Raw genomic sequence first — 24,415 nt, 5'->3', positions numbered from 1 at the left:
ACCAAATTTTTCTTAGCTGAAATCTAAAATCGAGCGATTTAAATAGTAAAATCTATCTATGTAATGGGGTTCGGTGACTATTTCGCACATGGCGATCAGCACACATCACTAAAATCTCAATCGCGGAATATCTGGCACTCAAAAATTCCACGCACCGAGAGCTGCCCACGCGAATTATCACACTTAATGAGCCGAATATTCGTTATTCGTATTATTTTCGTATTGAAGTGTGCGAAATTGTCATTTACCGTGTAATGGTAGATTTTTTTTACAGGTAAGCCCATTTTTACATTATTTATTTCATCGAACACGTACAAATACAATACAATCAATATACATAAGCATTTTATACAAATGCTAATTCATACAAACATCCACAGGGAGAGATTTTTGCAGCTTTTTATAATGAAATGAAAATTTGCAACTTCAAGACGCTGAATAGCTTGAGATTAGCAAGAGATAAGAGAGGGGAATTTTACAAGAACCGTTACAATGACAATAACGACCGGATGACAGACAAGTAGACCGACAGAACTTTGTATTTTTGAATTTCGCAGAATCCGCAAGAAATTTAGCACTAGCTTCTTCCTACATTTAGCTCTAGCTATCCAATTCTGAGAAGTATAAAAATATCAGCCTAGTATTTTATACGAAAAAAGAATCGAACTTCCATACATATTTTATTTCAGCGTAAAAATAAAATTATATAAGAATAAATAAGTCTTCATTTATTTATATACGAAAGCAGACATCAAAAGCGAAATAAAACCATAAGACGATTAACCGTAGCATTGTATACGAATTTTAATAATAGAATTTGACCGCCTACACATAGAAAGCACATCAAGCTTAGCATTTTACCAATTCAAACGATTTTAAGAGCATGGATGGTAAACCACAATCTTGCACACAAGTGCAGTAAACCGTAAACAGCACACAGTAAATACATAGTGAAGGGTTGTCCACCCGCTAACCGTGACTAATAAACAACGCAAATCGTTAAAAACCAAACGAGAAAAATAAAAGAAAGTAATAAAAAGAGGGCATACGACACACCGAGGACGAATACAACTAAAATATTTTACGATTCGAAAAAACTAAATTGGACGACGAGACTTGGAGAGAATTGCACTTTAATTCACAATGGCCAATGCAGAACACACATAAAACTCGTGACGATGAAAATTTTCCAGACGCACATATTATATCATATGTACGTATTCGTGAATCTGTTGCAATTTTTCGTACGTACTACACGTATATAGTTAGTACCCACGTAACGAATATTTACAGTCACGAGTGCGAAAGTGGCTAAATTACACGCGGTCCTAATTACTTGATAGATGTGTAATTACTAGACGGATAAACGCCAACGGGGCGTTTGAGTCAATCGGCGAGATGAAATGTTTCGAAGTGAGATAGATGGATATGTATTACGTAGGAATTTTCAGTCAAGTGGATTATAAAATCAAGACAAAGTATGTCTACGTCTCGCTGACGGACTATTAATCAATAGATTTTTCCTCAATGGACTCGTTATTGAACTATTTCGTGTGGTAACTGAATCGACAGTGCGATATTTGAATGTTCATATAGTATGTAAATATAACGTAAGTAATAAAAAATCGGAAGTTAACACATTCAACCCGGCGCGTAATTTCATACACTAACCCGTGTGGCAGCACATTGTCACGCGTAGGGCACGCACTTATGCATGACGACATTATATAATGAGTTGTCCCTAAATCTTTAGAGCTTCATGCTAGAAATTTGTCTGTCGTATGGTCTTTGGCTACATTTGTAGCAGCTAAAGATGCAAATCTCCTGAATATATTATATCTAAAGTCGAACCGATCTAGCTAGTTGTTGATATTACTAATATATTTATGGAATACATGTATCATATATATTTTATATTAATGGAAATTTATATTTTTTATTATTGTCAACGTCATGTTATGGACAGCAAAACTTACAATAATATTATTAAAGACCTTACATTGAATTATATTGTATAGTTAAATAAGTAATAATTAAAAAAAAAATAAAGAAATTATTTTACGTCATACAATAATACAAATTATTTGAGTCTTAGAAAAACGGCGACGACGTATGAATTGTTATTGATTTGGCTGCAGGCAAATATAATATTTGTATTTTCAATTTGAAAAGATTACAATAATACATTAATGTAAAAGAATCATATAAACATCAAATGTAAATATGTATATAGTAATTAATATTTACCTGCAATGTGTTTTTAGTTATAGAGTTTACATTGAAAAAACTAAATCAACAAATGAGAGAATCAATTTAGAAGAAAATTGAAAACGCCCGAATATTTAACATATTTCTAATTTAAAATATGAGTGGGCAATTTATCCGAAAAGCTCTTTTTTATATGAAAAAAAATACTTTGAGTATATTCACCGTCTACGCATTTAAATAACTAGACTTTTCTTTTATGCAATCAATATTTTCGCTTCGAGCACAACTTCAGAAGCTTTTATATCCACGGGAGTAAAAATCTCTATTGAAAAGTAGCCATTTATAAAATAAATGAACACATCATCGGAGATATAATAAATGAACCTCTTGAGATATTCATTTTATTTTTCTATAAAATATATATATGTGCATATACATATGTATTTAAGATTGGACGTGAGATACATATGTACATAGGTATGTATGAATAAATAGTGAAATCAGCTGTATCATCCGCTAATGGATACATACATATGTATTTATGTACAAATATATCAATCGATTCTGATAAAACGATAACTATAAACATGATTTTCCATCAACATATGTATATATTTGCATACATACATATATCGAAACATAAACGAAATAAAAGTTTTCAAAAAATATATAGATTTCGCTTATTTATGCCAAGTTCAAATTTACGATAGGTTTCGAAAGCTATAAATTTTCATTAAAATTGCCATTTCACAACACCATCTTAAGTAAAATTAATATAAAATTATAGAATAACGACTCTCAAATACGATCATTAAATAGTAAATTATACATATATAGCCGTAGCTTACTTCAGGCAAATTTCCAAAAGCCCTTTGATCAATTCTGAATTGAGACACTGTCTTGATAACGATTTGTATGTACATATAATACAAAACAATAACCAACCAATTCAATAAATTTTGACATATAAATTGATTTACCATAAATAAAACTAGTTTGATCTGAATTATTCCAGCATTATAACAAAAACCTTATTATTATTATATATTACTCTATAAACATATAAATGTTTGTCCACTATCGGAACCCACAATTTTTAATCTATTATATGCAGAACTACCAAATTTAGTCTACTACCTCCGATTTTTAGAAACGATCAATCTAATTAATTACAGAATTAATCCATTGAGACATCTATAGATTACGATTTTGTACATAATTTTTACAAATTATACACACAATAAATACAGAAGATTTATGACAACAAAAAGATGATTTTTTTTGACAATTTTGAGGAACCATTTCAATAATGATCAGATAAAATTGGCAAACTCTGATAAGAAACGTTCGATTTGGAGTCACAAATACCCCCAAATCTAACCAGCAGTATGGCGGATCGAACCCACTGATCACTTGGTGCTAAACATACACTAAGCCATACTGCTGGCTATATGTACTAGATGGGTCTACGTGATTCTGCGCGCGCACATTAATACGGGAGGAAAAGCCTGTTCCTCTTGTTCCTGTTGTATCCTGCTCGCGCAAATTAAGTGAGTATGTACAGTTTACCATGCACCATTTTTTTTTTTTGATCCTTCGACTTAAGATCTTTCGATTTTCGATCTTTGCCTTCCGATATTTGCGTTTTCTGTAATTTAACATTCTGTATCTTCACGGAGACCGGTACTAGATATATGTATTATGTATTTTGTAAAAATCTATAATTGGGCTCAGATGTTATTTCGTTACATTTATTCTTCATTTTTATGAATTTCTACATCTGTTGCATGTTGATTTTTCAATAAATAAACACTGTCTTAGATCTACATACACTGGGTACTGGAGTTACAGTCTTATAAATAAATGCAATTTAAGAGTCGGGGTCGTTCAAATGTTTAACTATTCCCACTACACAGCCCTGAACCTTACTAAGAGAATATATTTCAAGTGGAACGGTCCAAATCCGCCAATCTTTACCTAGACCGGACAGCAGCTATCGAAAAATAGTTTAAAGCGGTCTTTTAACTTACGATATCCCGAGGGATTTAACTGGAGACCGGGCACGTGAACGAGAAAGTAACGATGGACATTTCGTTTATCCGAGAAACCTCCGAGCAGAAAGAGCGTGTAGCACACACACACACACACTCACAAACAAGCGGCAAAAGGCGCCTCGTGGAGGATCGAAAAAAAGCGCATTATTGCAGGTAATGAGGTGTTTGTGAGGAGCGTTTTTGAACACCGCGTGAGTGAAAGGAAACACATAATAAGAAGGCGGTGGTACACCTCCCGTAGCGTAACATACGCCAAGAGACGCTTGTTCCGTAGCTCGACGACTGTCAACTGGCAGATAGGACAGTTATCACGCGATCGAAATAAAAAAAATATGATACGACACGACAACACGAACGGTGTGTATTTGTGAATTTGAAAATAAACATGTTACAGTATGGCGTACGTCGCATTGCAGGTGCGTTTAGACGAGTTTTAGGAGGGTCACTCGATTCAGAGTGTGTCCTTCCAGGACGTTAAATGACGGAATTACGATCCAATAAAAAAGGTGTGGAGACGATGGTTGATGAAATTGCGACGCTCGCTTAAACATCCTGGATTCAATTCCGATCGAAATATATGCGCACATATTTTTTATTTTTTATTTTTTATTTTACATATATACCAGGAAGGCCTTACAGGTAAATCCCAATGCGCCTTCCTGGCCAATTACAAATACAAATGCAGCATTTTTTTATTATAAGTCGTTGAATTGCGAGACACTGAAAAAACTCGCAAATTAACGAGACATCTATGAATTGTACATAAATTTTTATTGTACATCCATCAAATTTCAAATAGTGGTGACATAGTAGGTAGGAAGGATTTTTAGCCAATTTTTTTTCCGGGAACCGTTTCAACAATGAAATCAGAGAAAATTGGCAAACTCTGATAGGAAACGATCAACCTGGAGTCACAAATCCAGGTCTGACCAACAGCATACTCTGAAAAATTCATTTTCATTCAGGGATAGAACCCGGCACCTTCTTGACGGTAAGCAGAAGCTTAACGTCCGAGCTATGCTGCTGGCTATGTATATACTATGTACATATACAATTTATAATTCCAGTTCGTATGTCATTTTCCTTAAGCAAATGAAAAGCAATCACTTTCACTAGATCGCGAAACTTCTCAAGTTTCCAATATTCAATGGACGAGATTCGTGATCTTGGTGTACTTTTTGACAGTAATTTGACATTTAAAAACCATATTTTAAATGTCGTCAATAAGTCTAACCAATCATTAGCCTTTGTAATCAGACAATCTTATTTGTAATTCTATGATTTGCCTCTACAATTCTATTATCAGGTCTTTTTTAGAGTTGAACTGCATAATTTGGTCACCTAACAAAAAAAAATGTATATTAAATTATTAGAAAAATTTCACAAAAAATTCTGTCGGTTTCTCTATTATAAAATGTATGGATACTACCCTTGGTTATATCCAAGCAAATTTATTTTGGGAATGACGGGCTTAGTCAGTCTTGAATCTCGTCTTCGTATTTTGATTTATTATTACGACACATGTTCCTTGTTCTTCGTGGAAATATTTATAATCCACCAATTATTAGCGAATTCACTTTCTATGCACCCGAAAATTATTTTAGAATACGCAAACGTGTTCTGTTTTCGCCAATTATGGCGAAAACTAACATTCTTTTAAATACTCCTATATGCAAAGCCATGTGGCTTTTTAATCATTTAACTGATTAGACGGACATTTACATATTTAGTGTTTCTTTTGATCGGTTTTTAGGATCCATTCAGAATATTGTGTCTCCTTAATTTTTACTATCTTTACTGATTTTCTTTTTTCTTTTATTGTTAATTTTATATTATAAGATTTCATTATATGTTTTTATTATGCAATAAATAAATAATATAGGGCATTCAAAAAGCTCCCAGGGTAGTTATTATGATTAATAAATGGGTGTGTAACTTTTTGAGACTTGTTTTATTAGAAATTTGTTCTTAAGAAGATATATTATATAAAAGCAAATGATTTTAAGCATGCTAAAAGATAAGCTAAATCTAAGCAAGCTTCCACTACAATTACTGACGAACTTGAAACATTTTGTAGTACAATACAATATTAGAATAAAAGAGCGCCAATTTCTACCAGAAGAGCTTTAATTTACACAATTGAAGCATATTTATTGTACATAAATAAAGTGCTTTAATCAAACTTTTATATTTTTATTTGTACATATTTTCTGGGAAATTTTTGAGCGCCCTAAGTATGTACGAACGAATCTGCGTTGTGGGTCAGAAATAATTGTACGAGACTTTCACTAGATTGGTCAATTGTTTGCAGTGCGTTTTTGCATTATGATCATGGTCGAATTTTATTCGAAAATGCTAAGCTATTAACTTATATGTATATTCTATTTGAAACGTGTAGAAATAGACAAACATGTCTTGAAGTGTTAATTACTTGTGGTTACAAAACTGCGTCTAAGATAAAAGCTCCACTCAGGTGAGAAATTGGAAACTAAATGTGATGAAAGTAAAAAAAAAATCCCAAGACGTACTGTTTTGTGTGTAGAGTATATAATTATTATGTATTATAAACCGAAAGCGGTAAATTTTGGTCCTTAGAGCAGGATTCTACTGGGATACTTTGACACGTTTTCAGAACTTTCGCGATAGCAGTCTGGCTCAACATCTCCATGGAATTCTCTACTCTTATGCCAGACTTTTTGCTTTTAAAACTTTTCGATGAAAAAACTTCATAAGTCGAACAAAGGAAAGAGATGTAGTATCGGACGACAGGCACTTAGTGAAATAGTGCTCAAACGGAAAAGACAGTTTAGGAAACGATAAAGACAATTAGTTAATGAAATAATAATCCAAATGATTCACTATCTCAACAGCACATATATCTGTATAGTCACAGTGGTACTTTTCAGATTCGAAACACAAAAGAATTGACATTTATTAGATTTATAGTTTGGGATGGATCCAATTTTTACATACCTCCTTTATTATGTTTTCATAAGATTCCATTATCATATATGGGATTGAGATTGTACAACTATATATGTATGTATATATAAAATTAAATGTCCGTTAGGCTCCTAAGCCCTTCAACCGATTACGATATAACTTTCAGGATTTGTTGTATTCATGTCCGGGAAAGCTTACTGTGAAAAAAAACGGGAAAAAGAATAATATTCGTAATTACGATTTTACCGAGCCATTCTGTAGTCAGGAAATGTGTTCGTTGGTTACAACGTTACCAGTTATTTTATGACAACACGGCGTTAAAGATACGTTAGTTCACTTAAACCATCACTTGAAACGAGAACAGGAATTGCATGCCTTATTCTGGCATTGCAACGCATGCCGGGTTCAGCTAGTATATAATAATAAAAACTTAAAATCATATTCAAATAGTGGTGACATAGTGGGTGGGATGGTATGTTTGATCCAATATCTTTGAATTTTCGCCCTCCACTCATTTTGTCGAACTTAAATTGTTTTTCATCTTTTGTTACACACAGATTACGTTAACACAATCTGATTTAGGTCATCGACTTTAGAGAGACTTTAATTAATATTATGTATTAGATGTATTATGAGCATTTATAAGAATTGTAAATAGGTTTTTGAGCTCTCTTTCCTATTATGCTGTACATTAACATTAGAATAATATAACACTATGATTACTAACCAAATTAAATTAAAATTAGAATTAAACTAGAAAATGATCAGTAGATCAGTAACTATTAAAATAGATATAAGATGTATTGTGAACATAATTTCGTAATAATAAAAAGCATTTAAAAATCAAATCTTTTGTTAAAATTAAGACATTCTACTCTCAGGTAGTTTCACTTTTGCTCAAAAAAAAACTAAGCTACATATGTAGATTACAATCCGAAATCGGGTCGTTTAAACTGCTCACCATCTCGAGTGAGTCGGGACAGAAGTAAGTTTAATTACAATTCAATCACGAGTAATTACGCAAAAAATAAACGAGCTTTCTCCAATCGCAACATAGATATGTACTCGGGACAAGAAGTTGACTGCGAAGCCATTCAATTTCCAAACACGGACGAACAAGTTTACACAATAGTAATTTTAATTTGTATTCATTCAAGCGCAAGCAGAACACGTAACATAACAAACGCGACCTGGCGATGCCCTCTTTCACAAATCGCATTATATTATTAGATTTCGATATAAAATCGTAAAATGCAAATGCGAGAGCGCGCCAAAAAAAAAAACACAGGAAGCGAGTCGGGAAACGGACCGAAATGAGGAAATGTCAAAAGATACGAATCCAGCGATTGGAAACGAAAATGTTTACGGTGTTTTTGGCCCCAAAATGCAAACAACTTCATTAAATTACTTCTCTGCGGTTTGCTCGCGCTTTTCTCCTATCTATGTACGTATATACATCTCTCTCTATCTCGTTCGTTCGGTCGCTATCTGCGTACAAGAGAGTTCACTTTTATTGCACGGAGTCGGAGAATGAAGTCACGTAAACTTTTGTGGATTCTTTACAACGGCTAATATTCACCGTTCGGTTGTGTTCATTTTATTATTGGCATTCCGCATCGACGTTCCGCCATTGTGTTTTTCCCAGACAGTAGCCGTACACACCGAACACGATATGACGAATACAATTTACGAAAACACTCGTTGTGTGTGTGTAAATTTCAAAAAAACTCGAACATCTAACGAAATAACGACACGAGAAACGAACTCACTTAATTAACAAAACGCATTCGGTCACAATTACATGCATTATTATTTTTGATGTGTTGATTTTATTCACTGTTCACGCGTACACCAATTAAGACTAATTTTACACGAGTTAAGATTCGTTGAAGATGCTCGCAGTACTTACTATTCACTAATAAAAGTCACACTCGACACGTTAACAACGGCTTCGTATAAAATAAATTCACAATTAAATAAACGTCACGTAATGGGTTTCGCTCTAGCACACACATTAGATGCAATCAAGCTCGAACGTGCACGTAATTAATTATATTTAGATTTCATTGAGTAATTATGATATTATAGTAAGCTAACAATCAAAATCAATCGACATAGTCTAGTTATTCATCCTATACTATCTCAAAGTACCAAATTATACTATATCAAGTAATTTCCTATACTATTTCGGAGCCCTGTATGGAAGGGCTTCCATACAAAACGTTCGAGCAAGAGCAATTGCATTCCACTGTTTTACATACATGTATGATTTTGTATACAGCCAAATTTGTATTTAATATCACAATATTCTAACATAGACCGAAGCCGGTTTTAGAAAGGGGTTGGAACTCGGTACCTGGGGTCAAGTTGCTTGCACACAAACCTTCACCCATCTGAGCAAAACTTGGTAATTTATCTAGTACCAAATAAAGGCCATATTTATCCCTAGCAATTTTTAATCATCATCATTCCATTCGTCTCTGTTTGCGCAACTCTCATCCATCTTACCTGTAGTCTTCCTTTTACTCTTTTGGATTCTAGATTTTTTTTTTCCACCTAGAGTCAATTCTTCTAGCCACGTGGCTCGCCCATTGCCATTTTAAACTCTTCAATCTGTCCTCTATATTCGCTACCCTTGTCATAATTTTAACCCACATATTCTGGTTACATACAGCCAAGCATACAGCGTTCCATGCTTCTTTGAGTGCATTGGACTTTGTGTAGCATCTTGGCTTTTAATGTCCAAGTTTCACACTGGCAAAACACATACATATGAAGTCGAAGATCTTTTTTTCATGCAAAGGGCATTTTTGATTTAAAAACGGCATTCATTCGTCCAAGTGCACTGTATCTTTATTTATTCTTCTTTATTACTGAACATGTCCATTGTTTGTCTTAAAATGATTACGAAAATAAATTTAAAATGAACTCGAATGCACTAGGATAGGTCATAGTGATACATCATGAGTATTGTTCTAAAAATTTAGCCCTGGCTCATTAGCTGAAAGGTTCCAGCCTTGACTTTCTATGATATATTTATTATAATAGTATTGCTAAATCCGCTAGTTTGATTTAAATGTTATCTAATATAAGATAGTGCATTTAAAAAAAAAAGTAAAGAGTTTACGTGATGATTGTCTACGTGTAAAATTGGCGTTTATTTCTACCCATCAATTTCCACCATTCAGCCTTATTACTTAACTTAATAACAGTTGGGAAACTATTGAAAAATATCCTTATATTGGCAAAAAAGAAGGCAAAAAGGCAACGCTTTAAATTAAGTAATTACAGAGCAAGTATTGAAAATAAACGTTTCCACATACGTAGTTCCATGCGAAATTGCGCAACGCAAACTACACAAAACGCTAATTATTATTTATCAAGAATTTTAGCACGTTAATGTACCCCTTGAAAATTTTCACCTGCTCGCACTCATTTTACCTCTGAGCGATTATTGTATGGTAGGACTACTTTTTTTTGTGCACACAAACGAACAATTTGCCGTTGTTGAGCTCTTTTGATGAATAGTATCGATATCATGCCCAAGGTCGAAATTCGTGAAAGTAAAACGTTAACATTATCGTCTCGACGATGCTAAAATAGATACTAAACATTTAACACTAGTAGATACAATATCACAAACGAGTAGTAGTAGCTAGGGGCGTACGCGGTGTTACTTTTGAACGATAGCAAACGTTCGATCAACGTATAAAAACGCATTCGCCATAATAGCGCTTAACTAATTAAAAGGTTAGTCGAAAGAATGGTGAAGAAAAAATAAATGTATTGAACGTTTCAACATTCACGAGAATTGTATTTATTCTCAAGGTGTGTAGCGGTAACATTTTACCAACAAATTTGATTGTATAGTCCGAACGAAAGAGCAAGAGTGAGACGAGAGAGAGAGAGAGAGGGAGATGGCCAACTTCACTTCACTTTACAGTATTGTCATCCCTTGGTAAACTCATATTTTACCTGTCTCGTTTGGAGAATATAATCAGACAATCCCGAAAGTGACAAATGTTTGCTTTAAGTCCAAAATGTTCCCTACTAATGTAACTGACTCCCTTTCACTTCTATCTTATCTTTGATACACCTCATTTGTGATCCAAAGCATTTCAAACGCGTTTCAATTTGAAAACCCTTCACCGTGTACTTGTTTCCACTCTAATGACAAAATAACATTATTACCATAACAATAATCCGCTTTGAATTGGAAAATATCCCGAGAGCAACGCGACTGCGTTTGATTTACAATACAAAGAGTCAGGATAGCGTTTATTCATCAGCGGGTCAGGGCCGATTAACACAATGACATAACTTCGGAACACAATAGTTAATTTCACCATTATTCGTTCAGATCATGTAAAAAAATCTACAATGCACCTAGTTAGGTAGAGAGCAGAAAATCTGCGATTCGACAATGGATTTGTTAGGAAGGCCTCTCACAAAGGGAGCTGGCGAATGCATTCTAAGCTTGAATTCGACTTGGCTGAATTAATGTCGAGTAGGTACAGATTAAAAAGTCTGCGATTAGATGGGCACGATCGGGTTATTGATGTTTTCAAATGAGAGCCTCTCAGACATGTTGGAACGATGAACCCAAAATCGGAGCTTTGGGCTATATTGGAACGCTTTCAATTGACCTATGACTGAGTATCTATAACAAAAGACCAGACGTTCAGTTCTCACAGTGTTTTGTCACCCTTTTTCACTACCATCAAACTTTTATATGAATAGATTACACGTAGTCAAAGCCTTACACGTTTCAAGCTCTCGACGTGGCAAGCTTTCATCACTGCTGTGACGTCAGCAAATTTCGCTGTAACAATGTGTCTGAAGCAGTTTTTCCAAAGAATGGGACATCTCCCTTAGAAAAATATCTTCAGAATTAGTTATAGTAATTAATCTCAATGGGATAAACAGCGTTAAAATTATTTTAAACATAATTATGTATCTTAAAACTCAAAATACGACAATTTCGAACTATATAAGTACGCCATGACTTAAAAGGGGATCAATAGTAGCTTGTATTATATTACATGTTAGAAACTACAAGAATACTATACTACATATTATACAATCTTCCAAACTTCCAGTTGCAGACATAAGACAGCAAATAGCTGATGAGTCACCAGACAAAACCAACGAGCTCTCAAAATATTAAGAATCCGTAGCAGATTGTGAAATTTAAAATACTTCTGGAGTTAAAATTAGTAAAAAATGGAGATTCTCTATTAATAGAGAACAAGCTAAATAAAAACTCTTAAAAATACCACATGAAAATCTAACCGCAACGATTGATAAGTAACTAGTGGTAGATAATATCCAGAATGTTCAAGACCTTTTGACAGTATGAGTAATGCGGTGATAAAAATTGCCCATGACCCTGAAAGGTCTACTGATTACATACAAATAATACAACATTAGACCAGAATTCTCCAAATAAATCGTTTATAACACGCCCATTCACACTAAACTGAAAAAACTACAGTACAAACATAATATTTCATTATTCGTAGATATTATTTACTATTCATACTAACAAACTACAAGATTTTACGAAAGAACCACTTATAATCACACTAATAAACTTGGTAATCGTCAAGTCTCGCAAATGTATACATCATCAAAACCACCAAGTAACATTATACGGGAAGATGAATGAACACGTTTACTAGTAAATTCATACAGTAGCTATCCGTACGCAGTAAAATGTTTACGAAAGGAATAACAAGTTGACATTCTTAACAAGTATATAGTTGGCCTATGACGAACTAAAAACTGATAGAATGCGACATAATATCGAAGAAGATATTATTAATGAAGAAAATAAAATTGAACTTAACCTAAAATCGGGAGGTACTATGGTTGTACGAAATTGTAATCGTTGGTTTTACCCTTGTTAATTATTGTCTATTTCGTATAAATTCAACAATAAAATAGTTATTGGAACACAACCAGTCATATTCTTGAGCATTGGAAGAGCATCGTCAAACTTTGGTCGGCTGTCAAACCACTCAAATTTCAATCGTTATCAGATTTACTAGTGCACAGCAGCAAGTGCATGATTTTGCGTGTCAGTACATATATTATTTGTCAAATAAGAGTATTAGCGGAATCTTGCGTCGTAAACTTTAGCTCAAAACCAAAGCTAGTGTACACACTTAGTAGTCAGTTTATACTGATTCGAGATTTGATACTCTTACTAGGTAAATAAAAACGTCAACATCTTCAAATTTTTCGCGATAAATATATAGCGAATAAATGAATAAATAGATAATAGCGAATAGCGAATAAATGAAAATTTAAATAAGTAATAAAATACAAAGATAGTTTAATAAGTAATAAAGATACAAACAAAAAAGGGAATGTCTTGCACCTGCAGCCTGTTTCGATAAATAAGAACAAGCTACAAATACAAAACATCCTGCGAGGCCCAAATGGAAGAGAGTATATTAAAATTCCACTCATACATCACATTCAAATTATGAAAAAAATGATTAGCGCAGATTACCAGACAAATGTATTAAAACAATATCCGATAATCGCAATCAGCAGTCGAATAGCTCTTGGAATAAGAGCCATTCGAAAAAGAACTGTAAGAGCAGGAGGTACAACCATAAAATGATGATGTCTACACGCACATAGTTATTAGGGACATAAAGTCCCAACTGTTCCAGCAATAACGGGCATGACGTATATATTACCACGTAGAAGTTGGAGAACGAAACGAATTAATGAGAAGTTTCTCCAAAGGTCTAGGGAATTATACCCAAGCATACCCAAAAGGAAAGGAGTAGGGTAGAGATATGGGCAATACCCAAACTCTTTCCTATAAAGGAAGCGAAGAAATGCTTTTTACTTATTACTTACCTCCTTTACGTTTCACATGGCTTTCTTGTTAGTGGTCATTTTTATCTCTTATCCGATCGTTTTCATACTTTGCCATATTGCTCATTTTGGTCATCAATATACGTTAATGTATCGTCTGCCATTACGTTGGAGATAAAATATCGTATACAATGCGTATCAAATATCCAGAATCTGGGGTACGGTGACATTTATGACGGTTCGGCAAGCTACCATAATCTATCTTCAACCTTTTCGCCTTGATATGGCCATTTTAGATTTTAATTGTTTAAACGCCTATAATTCACTCTATATTTTATAAAATTTGCTCTATAGGTTCTCGTTATCTCTAATATTGAAATATTTATAGTTTTAACTCTCATATGTATATATAAATTTCAAATTTGGCGTCTAGCTTCATGTAATGTAATACACGATATATATTGATTTTTGGCCAAATATGTCAAATCTGACATTTCACGGCTAAAAGTATATCTCTTCACGGAGTTTTATCTGCGAGATAAGTATTCAGTAAGAAGTTATGTTGTATCTAATTGTTAATATTGTTACGTACGCCGCGGATTGAGCGAATTGCACTTAGACCAACGGATATCTGTTATCAGATTAACTAAATGCATGCACTTACTTCCAAAGATTATATCTGGACTAAACTGTGCATTTAGGCTAAACAATGACCGTTATTAGTTATTTCTCAGAATCGGTACGGGGAGACCCAATGTCGTGGAAACACATATCCGAATACGGGACTATACAACAGGTAAACAGATTAGGCGTCCTGAGAGATCTACCCTTTATAAGGCGGTACGTAGGCGATATCAGGTCATTCTGGACTTAGCCGTGACACTGCGTGTATCTCCTTAATCATCAATAAATGCTGTGAAACGACTGTTGGCCTTTTACTTGGATCCTCCACCCACCCCTACGCAACAATATGATTTACAATAAGCTTACATACATTTAGTTTTTTACAATAAGCTTATTTCGATCAGAGAGTAATTTGCTTCATGCGGATTCCACACAATCGCATTATACTCTAGTTTACTTCTCACAGGCGAGTTGAAAAGCAAGCGAGAACACATATAAATATAAAAGAGGCTTGTAATAAAAAGTAAAAATCTTTTAAAAATCATGTCATGATAGAACTTGATAGATAAGTCTTTAGTAATAAAGTGCTAGAAAGGGTTACCTCTCGGAATGGACAGTGAGGAGCAAATCTAATCTTAACAATATCGATTCCGAGGATTGCAACACTTTATCACATGCCCTGCGACTCCTACTTACGCTCCTCGCTCAGAGGTCAACGTGTCGAACATCTTCACACGAACACCTCACTCTCCCCCCACATAATTCCCACCCAACGCCCCCCCCCCCCCTCCCTCCCCTCACCCACCTTCCCCTGGCCGTGCAAATCGACCTGGGCAAAAACGCACCAGCCAGTCTGACAGAGGGCACCGAACACGTAGGTTATGAGCGACACCCGGCATCGCAACGGGGTAACTTACGACGGAGCGGGCGAATAATCGTCCAGGGCCGTACTCGGGCGGTTTTCTCGCCAGGGCCGGGGCATTAGCCATTACCGCGGGTACGGTGTAATTTGAGAGAATTACACCTCTCGGATTGATTTATAGCGGGCGGGCGGCGCCGGCCGACACGCCGCCCGCCTGCTGAGCCGCTCCGACTGCTCTCTTCATCGACCACCTCACGCCATTTTTTTTATCAATTATCTACACATGACCGGACAACCGACATCAACACTAAAAAAATCCAAACCAAAAAAAAAGTCGACAATGTCCACCTACATTATAATACTTCACCCTCTTGATGTGGCCGTTCAGATGCACACAGACCAAAGTCTACAATATTACCCTCTTGATGTGCAATGTCACAATAACGCGTGTAGGCGTGGCGCGAATATTGTCACACTCGCGGCGTGATGCGTTGAAGGCGGGATAGCTTAACTTTCGCGTCAGTAAAATCGTAATTACCAATATTATTACTAAGAGGTTTTTTCCCGTTTTTTTTTCACAGTAATCTTCCCGGACATGCATACAACAAAACCTGAAAGTTCCATCGTATTCGGTTCAGTGGTTTAGAAACCTATTCAAGACACACAGACAGACATTCATTTTTTTAGTTTGAATAGTCTATGGTCAGTGGTTCTCAAGTGCGGCCACGATGGCCGCATGCGGCCACTAGTGGATTTTACTGCGGCCACCAGCGACTTAATAGTAAATAATACTAATATTTAAAAAAAATTAAATATATTTTAAAAACTACAAAAAAGTATCTTAACAATAATAGAAACCATGCTCATCATTGACAAACTAAAAAATATAGCGAAAAGCCTTGTGACAGAAGTTGAAAATAACAATTTTTCAATTTTATCTTCTGTTAGTGATTTGATAGATAAGATGACAAGACACAACTTCAAAATTAAAATTAAAACTTATAATAATAGAGTGTCTTAAATCTCTGAATCTGGAACTTGATAAAAGGTTCGAAGAATTGAATTTTTTTTAAACTGTTTCTTTTGTATCTTCCCCTTTTATTATGATGACAAATGAAAATGTCATAGTACTACAAAATAGATTAAAATCATTTTCAGTATTAAGATTAATTAGCTGGGCTAACGTAAAATATGCATTATTAGAAATTAGTCATGATCAAGTACTTAATAACTATTTTAATAATATTTCGGTTCAAAAATTTTGGTTATAAATATACGTTGACAATGAAACAAACCAATATAAAGATTTGGCAACAATTGCTTTATTAATATTGTCTATTTTTCCCACTACCGTATATTGCGAAAGATCATTCAGTGTAATGCACTTTATTAAAAACAAATTTAGAAACCAGTTGACTTAGAAGCAGCAATGCGGCTTGCATTGGAATAAAGGAGTATTGAGCAATTTCCATTTGCATAATTATTAAATAAATAGATACGGCGAAAGACGGCGAATGCACGTTAGGCTAGGTTAGGTTAACATGTGTTTTGCGTACACCTACAAACTACAAATACGAATTCTCGTACACCGGGCCACTAGTTAAATAATCGAATGGTTCGGAGATTATTCCGCAAAAAGTGATCTCGCAAACGTCACAAAAATCTCGATCACGAAACATCTGGTACCCGAAAATTCCATCCATCGAGAGATTCCACCCACACGAACGAGATATTAATATTAACGAGAACTCGAGTTTCAGATTATTGGCGATTTTTGTACAACGATTGTCGTGCGCGCGATCGCAATGTGCGAAATAATCCGTTTACCAATCGAATGGTTCACGATACTTTTATATTACATGTGTAACAATGAAATTTAGCTTTTTATCGTCAGTACGATTCCAAAATTATACTTTTTTGTTCAATAAAAGATTTTTTAGACATTAAGTCAAGTGATATGATTTTCGTAGGATCTGTCGTAGCCAGAGACCCTACAAGAGACTTGTCTGCCGACAAATCTTTCCTTGAATGCCCGCGTTCAAGGAGGGAGCGCGCCAGCCCTGATCCATATTGTAGGACTTTCTTGACATTTATCTCAGTTAACCAGATAAACAGGAAAAACGTGATCGAAGATAGAGCGCGAGCTTAGAATAAATTCCTCCATCTTCCATTACGAACGATCCAGGCATTAAATAAACGCACACTCGATGGTTAAACACGTATAAATCAAAAAGCCGGCCCCGGTTGTGCATATGAATATTTTTGACATAAAAGACCTGTTATATATTACAGGATAATTTCTCGCCGAGTGCGGCGAGCGTAACGGATAGACGGACACATACGCGCATTAAAATAAATTAAGCCTAATGTCTATATAAAAAGGCTGAAATTCAAACACACAGAACGTAATTACGTTTTCGGAACAAAAGAGACGCCTTTTACGCGCGTCATAATTTCCCGGGATCATTTCACGTGTCGTGTGTTTTTACAGGGGATCGTCTGACAATGATCGATAAAAACGGATCGGAAGAGACTATGACACTTACTAATTGAACGATTGGCACTATCTGTGTACGATCTGACCGCACGAGTTAACGAATAAACTGGTGTGCGTAGGAAGAGCCGGTCAGCTTCCCTTGTTGTTCGATACGATCGTTAACAAAACCTTTTTGAATGGGACCAAATTGAAAAAATATGTTCATTAAAAAAAAGGCCCCGATGATTATTAAGAGGGTCGATTTTTGAGTAATAATCGTTTTCATATACATATATGTACTGACAACGCAAGTTGACGCCTTGGAATATATACAACCTCATCGGGAACATGTCTGTGAAGCAGTCACATTCTTAAATACCTCTAAAAATATATATTTTTAATAGAAATTCAGTCACTTTGTATGTCGTTCGTAAGCACGGCTAACTGATTATCCGCGCTCAAATTAAAATGAGAGGCATTGAACCATCATTAATTTACTACATTTAGCCTGATATATGATATAGACATTGTTTTTTAAACAAAACAAAACTTTCCACTCTAAAATATACTATGTATTCTAGCACCAGTGACTGGTAGGCTTCTATCATCAATTGTCAACTCAAGGGTATACTAACACCCGTGACTGGGAGGCTACTATCTTCGATTGTCAACCCAAGGGTAGAATTCTACAGGGCAGCCTATTATAATAATTATTCAGTTTCGCGTTTACAAACGGTTATCATTTCGCCTACATACCAAACTCTCTTCATTAGGGCGAAGTCACACAGGAAAGAACGGTACGTCGTGTGCTTGGCTCCCCGCTGTGGTAGTTTTCCTACATTTCTTCAAATATGGGATACACCGTTATCGATCACTGTCAAGCAAGGATAAATACAAGGATATAATTTTACAAAAAACGGTCCAGGGGGTGATTTTGTGAAGGTGTATGCTGGGCATGCCACATTTTTTCCGGGTTTGCTGCAAACCGCGGCTGCATTTCGGTAGTTGACGTCTCGACGAAATTCGCGACTGTTTTAATTTAAGCATGTACGAAAGACGAGATATTCATTGGGTTGCGCAGATGACATTTCGATGTGCATTGATGATTGGCAATTATTAAAATTGCGTTGGATCTCTCTGGCAAGTTTAAAAAGGCAAAAATCGAGACACAAGTATGAAATGAGCATGCATTGGCGTCGATTTTTTCCGCATGTTTGAAATTACCTAAAAAAAACCATGTGCCACGTTCCTTTCTGTGTGTTTTCGCCCTTAATTTGTCTTCTGAACGATTGAATAGAAGAGGGACGGAATGTGGTGGAAGTGCAATACTCCTATTGGACATTTTCAAGGCTGTCGCCGTCTGGCTTAAGAAGCTGGCAGCAGAGTTCTTCCACAAGAGATCGTCAAACTCGTCTTATTATAATATTTCCTAAGTGCTTGGACGCCAATGTAAATTACTTTGAAAATTGTTTAGTTTAAGATGTACATATGTACATACTTTCATTATGAAAACAAGGATTTTGAAAAATTGCTATCAATTTATTACAAAACGAAGCTCACTTAGTAAAATTATTTTCGTATTTTTAAAAAAGAAATCCAAACTAAAATATTCCCAAACCGAAGAACAATGTAGAAGCTTGTGTATGTGTGTGGGGGTCCGCGAATGGTGTGCAAAAACCCATCCGATGGCGAGGTGTAATTTTAATTTGAGCGGTCGAGTCGTATACAAAAGTGCAGGCGTCGAGGTAGATCCGCGTTGTGGTGAACGCGAGCGAAACTTGTGCGACAGGGAAGCCGCTAATGCAAGCTTACCTGGACGAGCCAGTGGCGGCTCGCGACACCAACGCACTTTTTTTTATTATAATGTAATATACGTACAAAAAAAGCCTACATATTTATCGGCTCTCTACTGACATAAAATATAAGATAAAATTCACGCTATGCTTACATAAAGTATAGGATCACCCGTATGAAAAAATCGGTAAATATGCGACGAAAAAAATTCTATTCGAAATGTTCGAAATGCGAAAATACCTCGGACCAAATTTACTATGCGATTGCGATTCGAAAATTTAATAAATTGCTAAAATTTATTTGAAATAATATCTCGGGAGTAAAACCGGTTGAAAAAGCTTTGTGTGACGTGTTTGGTGTTGAAAACAACTGTCATTAACTTATTTTTTTTGATAAAACAAAACGGTTGCCTTTTTATTACAAACGGTTTCAAATATTTTTATGAAATTCATAGCCGTTACAATATTGACATTCAAATAAATATATGATTTTCTTCTTTATGATTATTACTTTTTATGTATAAATATAGAGATGAACGTCTATTTTATATATCTATAGCTTACAATTTAGAATAACTAATTTAGTATCTCATCTCATATACTTAAAACCAGGCTTTCCCAAACTGTGTTCAACGCCAAGTGTAAAATTTAATATAAAAGACAAAATTTACAATGTAGATATTTTTGAACTAATGAATATTCGAAACTTTTTCTCTAAATATTAAATAAGAATAATATTTTATACAATGTTTTCCAAATACCTATAAATCGACGTCCCCTGTTATATTAATATGAATCACCCCCGTTTTCTCATCCATAAAACAAATATTTTGCGGTTCCCAAGATGCCCAAAAAAATATTTTGCATACCAGCGACCGAAAAAGGTCTATTTTACTATACAATGAATTGAAAAACTATATTTTTATTAGATTTATTTATCGCAAAATAACCAAGGTCAAAACTTCAATATTTGTTTAGTGTTCCATCGTAGAAAAAGTTTGGGAAATCCTGTTATGGACGGTTTTTGAAAACACGGAGTCATGTTTTCACCCGCTCGAACAATTCGGCTAGTTACATTTAATGATAACTAATATTTTCTAGTCTTCTATAAATAAAATTTTCCGTAAAGCTTGCATAGAAGATTTAAGCGCGCCACTGTACTAGCTTATCTGACGGAATCGATCAAATTTTAATTTGAGCCAATTATCGTGCTTCAAAATGAACAGAACTAAAATAATAATGATAATAAAACAACCATACCTTTTCTGCGTACACATCGTTGACAAATCTAGATGACAAGTTCATGTCTCAATTTTGGTAATTGTCACGGTGCATATCTGCAAAGATAAAAAAAAATCATCATAAAAAACGTGTTACTCAATTTGTTATTTCAAATATAGCCATATAGAAAAAAGTGTGAGATTATCAAAATATAAATCACACGGAACGCCATTGAATCAAACATAATAGTCGGTCCGTTGCGAAATACCTACACACAAGTATGTATAACGAATCAAACAAAATGGTGGAAGGGAGAAAAGAGCGTGAGGTACATTTACAAAATGGTGGGGGACAGATTCCACGGACCATCGAACGTCACAAAAGATAACGTACCCGTAATTCAACACGGCACATGTGTGAAAGGACTTCGGGAAAAGTGCATGTAATATTTATGTTATCGACGCGCGCATAAAGAAGAAGAAGTGAATGCGAAAAATATTGCACGTTCGATGAAGTCATCTTTATATTATACCTGCCTATGCAGGATATATCGGGCCTGCGTATAAATTACCGGGTATCCGAGGATCATTTTCGAGGATGAGACGACAATTTGGTATTTGAATCTCGAGTTACAGTCCGAATTGAAATGCATCGACGCTTCAGCAGGTTAGTTGTGGAAACAAGTTTGGAAAGGTTGAGGTGCAGCATGAAGCAACAACAATGGAATGGGCACCGCTGATACTCATCTACCTAACAGGCCCTGATATTATCAGGTGAGCGAGAGCTAGACGACGATATGCATCTGAGGGAGAGGACAAGAGAGTACGTGAGAAGACGTATGTTAATAGTGGGCAATTCATCGACGGGAGAACAAGAAAGGCCGACGAAGACGACGAGAGTATGCGGCCCCGATTTTGCAAAAAGGCTGACCAGCAGGGCGGTCGTATAAAACAAAATCCGGCAAAAAGTGCATCAAAGTCGAAACAGAAGTCGGATATGTAAATCAGCTCATACATACAAAAGAAGTAGAGGAGAATATAATATGAAGTTGAAGGTGTAGTCGCAGACTGTGGAAAATCATCAGTCTCCAGTTTCAGAAAAGTACATATAAGTAAGAATGTAAGAAGTATATTAGATGAATTGAAATGGTTGGATATTAGAAATAGTTTTAAATTAAGCACTTTAAAATTTATATATAAGCTAGATAAGAATCTATTACCCAAATATTTTAATAATCATATAGTTCGGAATAGAGATATACATAATTATAAAACTAGAAATAGGAATAAATTAATTATAGGTAGAGTTAGGGAAGCTAAAACTGTAGGTGTTTTCCACAGAGGTGTTCAAATATATAATGCCCTTCCTGAGAGCATTAGAGGTGCTAGTAACATTGGTGCTTTCTTGAGGGGTGTTAATGGATACCTCTGTGGTATAAGATGATGTAATCATATATGTAAGTTTGATAAAATGCTGTTTGTTAATTTTGTTAACTATGTTATATTATAGTTGTTAGTTTAAGTTTGAAATTGTTAATTGTAAATAATTCATTAGCAATTTAATAATAAATAAATAAATATGTAGCTTTCCAACTTTAGGCAAATCTAACAATCTATATATTATATATATATATATAAAATGGAATGTCTGTTTGTCTCGTATAGGCTCCTAAGCCACTCAACCGATTACGATGGAACTTTCAGGATTTGTTGTATGCATTTCCGGGAAGCTTGCTACAAAAAAAAAACCTCTTAATAATAATATTCGTAATTACAATTTTACCGACGCGAAATTTTGAAGCGCCATTATGTAGTTAAGGAAATGTGTTTGTTGGTAACCACGTTACTAGTTGGTTTGAAGAGACTTTCGGTGTTGAAGAGAGGTTATTTGAGCTCCAACCATCACTTAAAACGGGATTTGGAACGGGAACGGGAATTGCATGCCTTATTCTGAAATTGTAAAATTGGTCAAAATAAACTTATAGCTGAACTTATGTTCAGCTTTAGATTCATAAGTATCAGTGGCGTGCCGTGACGGTTAAAACAAGACATGTACAAAAAAAAATATTTTAAATTTTTGAATTATAATAATCTGTTTTGAAGTGATGAGTATAAATTTAATTTTTATGCTAACAGAAATATCTTAAGTAGCCTACTTTTCATAATATCATTTTGTTTATCCTTAAAACTTAATCTTCTGAATGATTTGTAGAACAAACGATCAAGAATGCAACATTCCATTGCCTTATTATTTGTTTCTGCGCGCTCCACGCTGATTTGTTCCGAGGGAATCGTTTTACGAGCCAAGTCCCTAGTCCCAAGTGCCATATTTGTATACAAGAAATTCTGTGTAAATATGCTTAACAGAATTAACATAATTGAGACGGCGAGTCCGTGCAAGCGAACGACGCGGCGGACCATACCATAACATTCCACTACCAGTACTTCTAGTAGGGACGATTCCGATTTCTGAACTTCGGTAATCCGAATGAACAATATCAATATGGACAACGATTTGAATGTATTGTAATTAAACTGTTGTTATTCTTTTAATTTTAGGAGACTAGCTTAGACCACCTAGTCCAATGACGGCACGCCACTGATATGTATATATATATATATATATATATATATATATACTCGTATATTAGCAGCAAAGCCTGCTTCAATCGAAAATTCTAATACGTATTGAAAGCTCATTCGCAAGAATGAGCTTTTTTAAAGTGAGTCGTATGGGTTGTTGATCGTGTGTACGTAAAAGCTTCGAAATCTGCCAACGATAGAGTTGAAGCTTGTGAGGTTGAGATCACTTTTATAATTCCTAATAGCACGTATAATTAAAAAATTATATAAAAAAGTCACGATTGTATGTAAGAGGGTACTGAACACTGTTCAGCATAGAATTGTATAGCTGTGTAATAGTATTACATATATGTAGTTGTATTTCGAAATTGAATTGTCGAATGCATTGTTTGAACGTGAAGTATGTTTGCCACTTATAAAAGCACTAGAATATGTCAAGTGCCTTCCTATCGTTACAAGAATGTATGTGCAATTTGCATAGAACATCTGCCTATCCTTATTGACAAAGTAAGAACTTCATATTCCTATTGAAAGTTTATAGACAACCTTGCCGTGAGCTAATGGACGCGAGGCGTGATGATGATGTTGTAGTTGTGAACAAAAAAAAAGAATAAAAAAACGAGATGTGAACGCTTTAGATGTAATTACGATATCCGTTTCCCGAGAGCTCCACGACAAGGTACAATAAAAGAAGTGGTAATCATAAGTTTAGATGGCGGCATCGATAGATCGGCAGTGAAAGTGAGACAGACACAAAAGGATGAGCTGGTAACAATTGACAAAAGACCAATCTGGATAATAATAAAAAATAATAATAA

At 34.9% G+C, this 24,415-nt stretch overlaps 1 protein-coding gene across 1 annotated transcript in view; it reads right to left on the bottom strand.

Annotated features, from left to right (window-relative positions):
* LOC143912713 (latrophilin Cirl-like) overlaps nucleotides 1–24,415 on the bottom strand; it is a 161,839-nt gene that overhangs the window by 97,457 nt on the left and 39,967 nt on the right. The window contains exon 2 of the mRNA XM_077432024.1: nucleotides 21,055–21,131. Coding sequence (XP_077288150.1) covers nucleotides 21,055–21,071 — 17 coding nt within the window. The 5' untranslated portion in view covers nucleotides 21,072–21,131. The remainder of the gene's footprint in view (nucleotides 1–21,054; nucleotides 21,132–24,415) is intronic.

The sequence above is a fragment of the Arctopsyche grandis genome, chromosome 6 (genome assembly GCF_051622035.1).
Source record: "Arctopsyche grandis isolate Sample6627 chromosome 6, ASM5162203v2, whole genome shotgun sequence".
Taxonomy (NCBI): Eukaryota; Metazoa; Arthropoda; class Insecta; order Trichoptera; family Hydropsychidae; genus Arctopsyche; species Arctopsyche grandis.
This window is presented reverse-complemented; position numbering and strand designations above follow the sequence as displayed.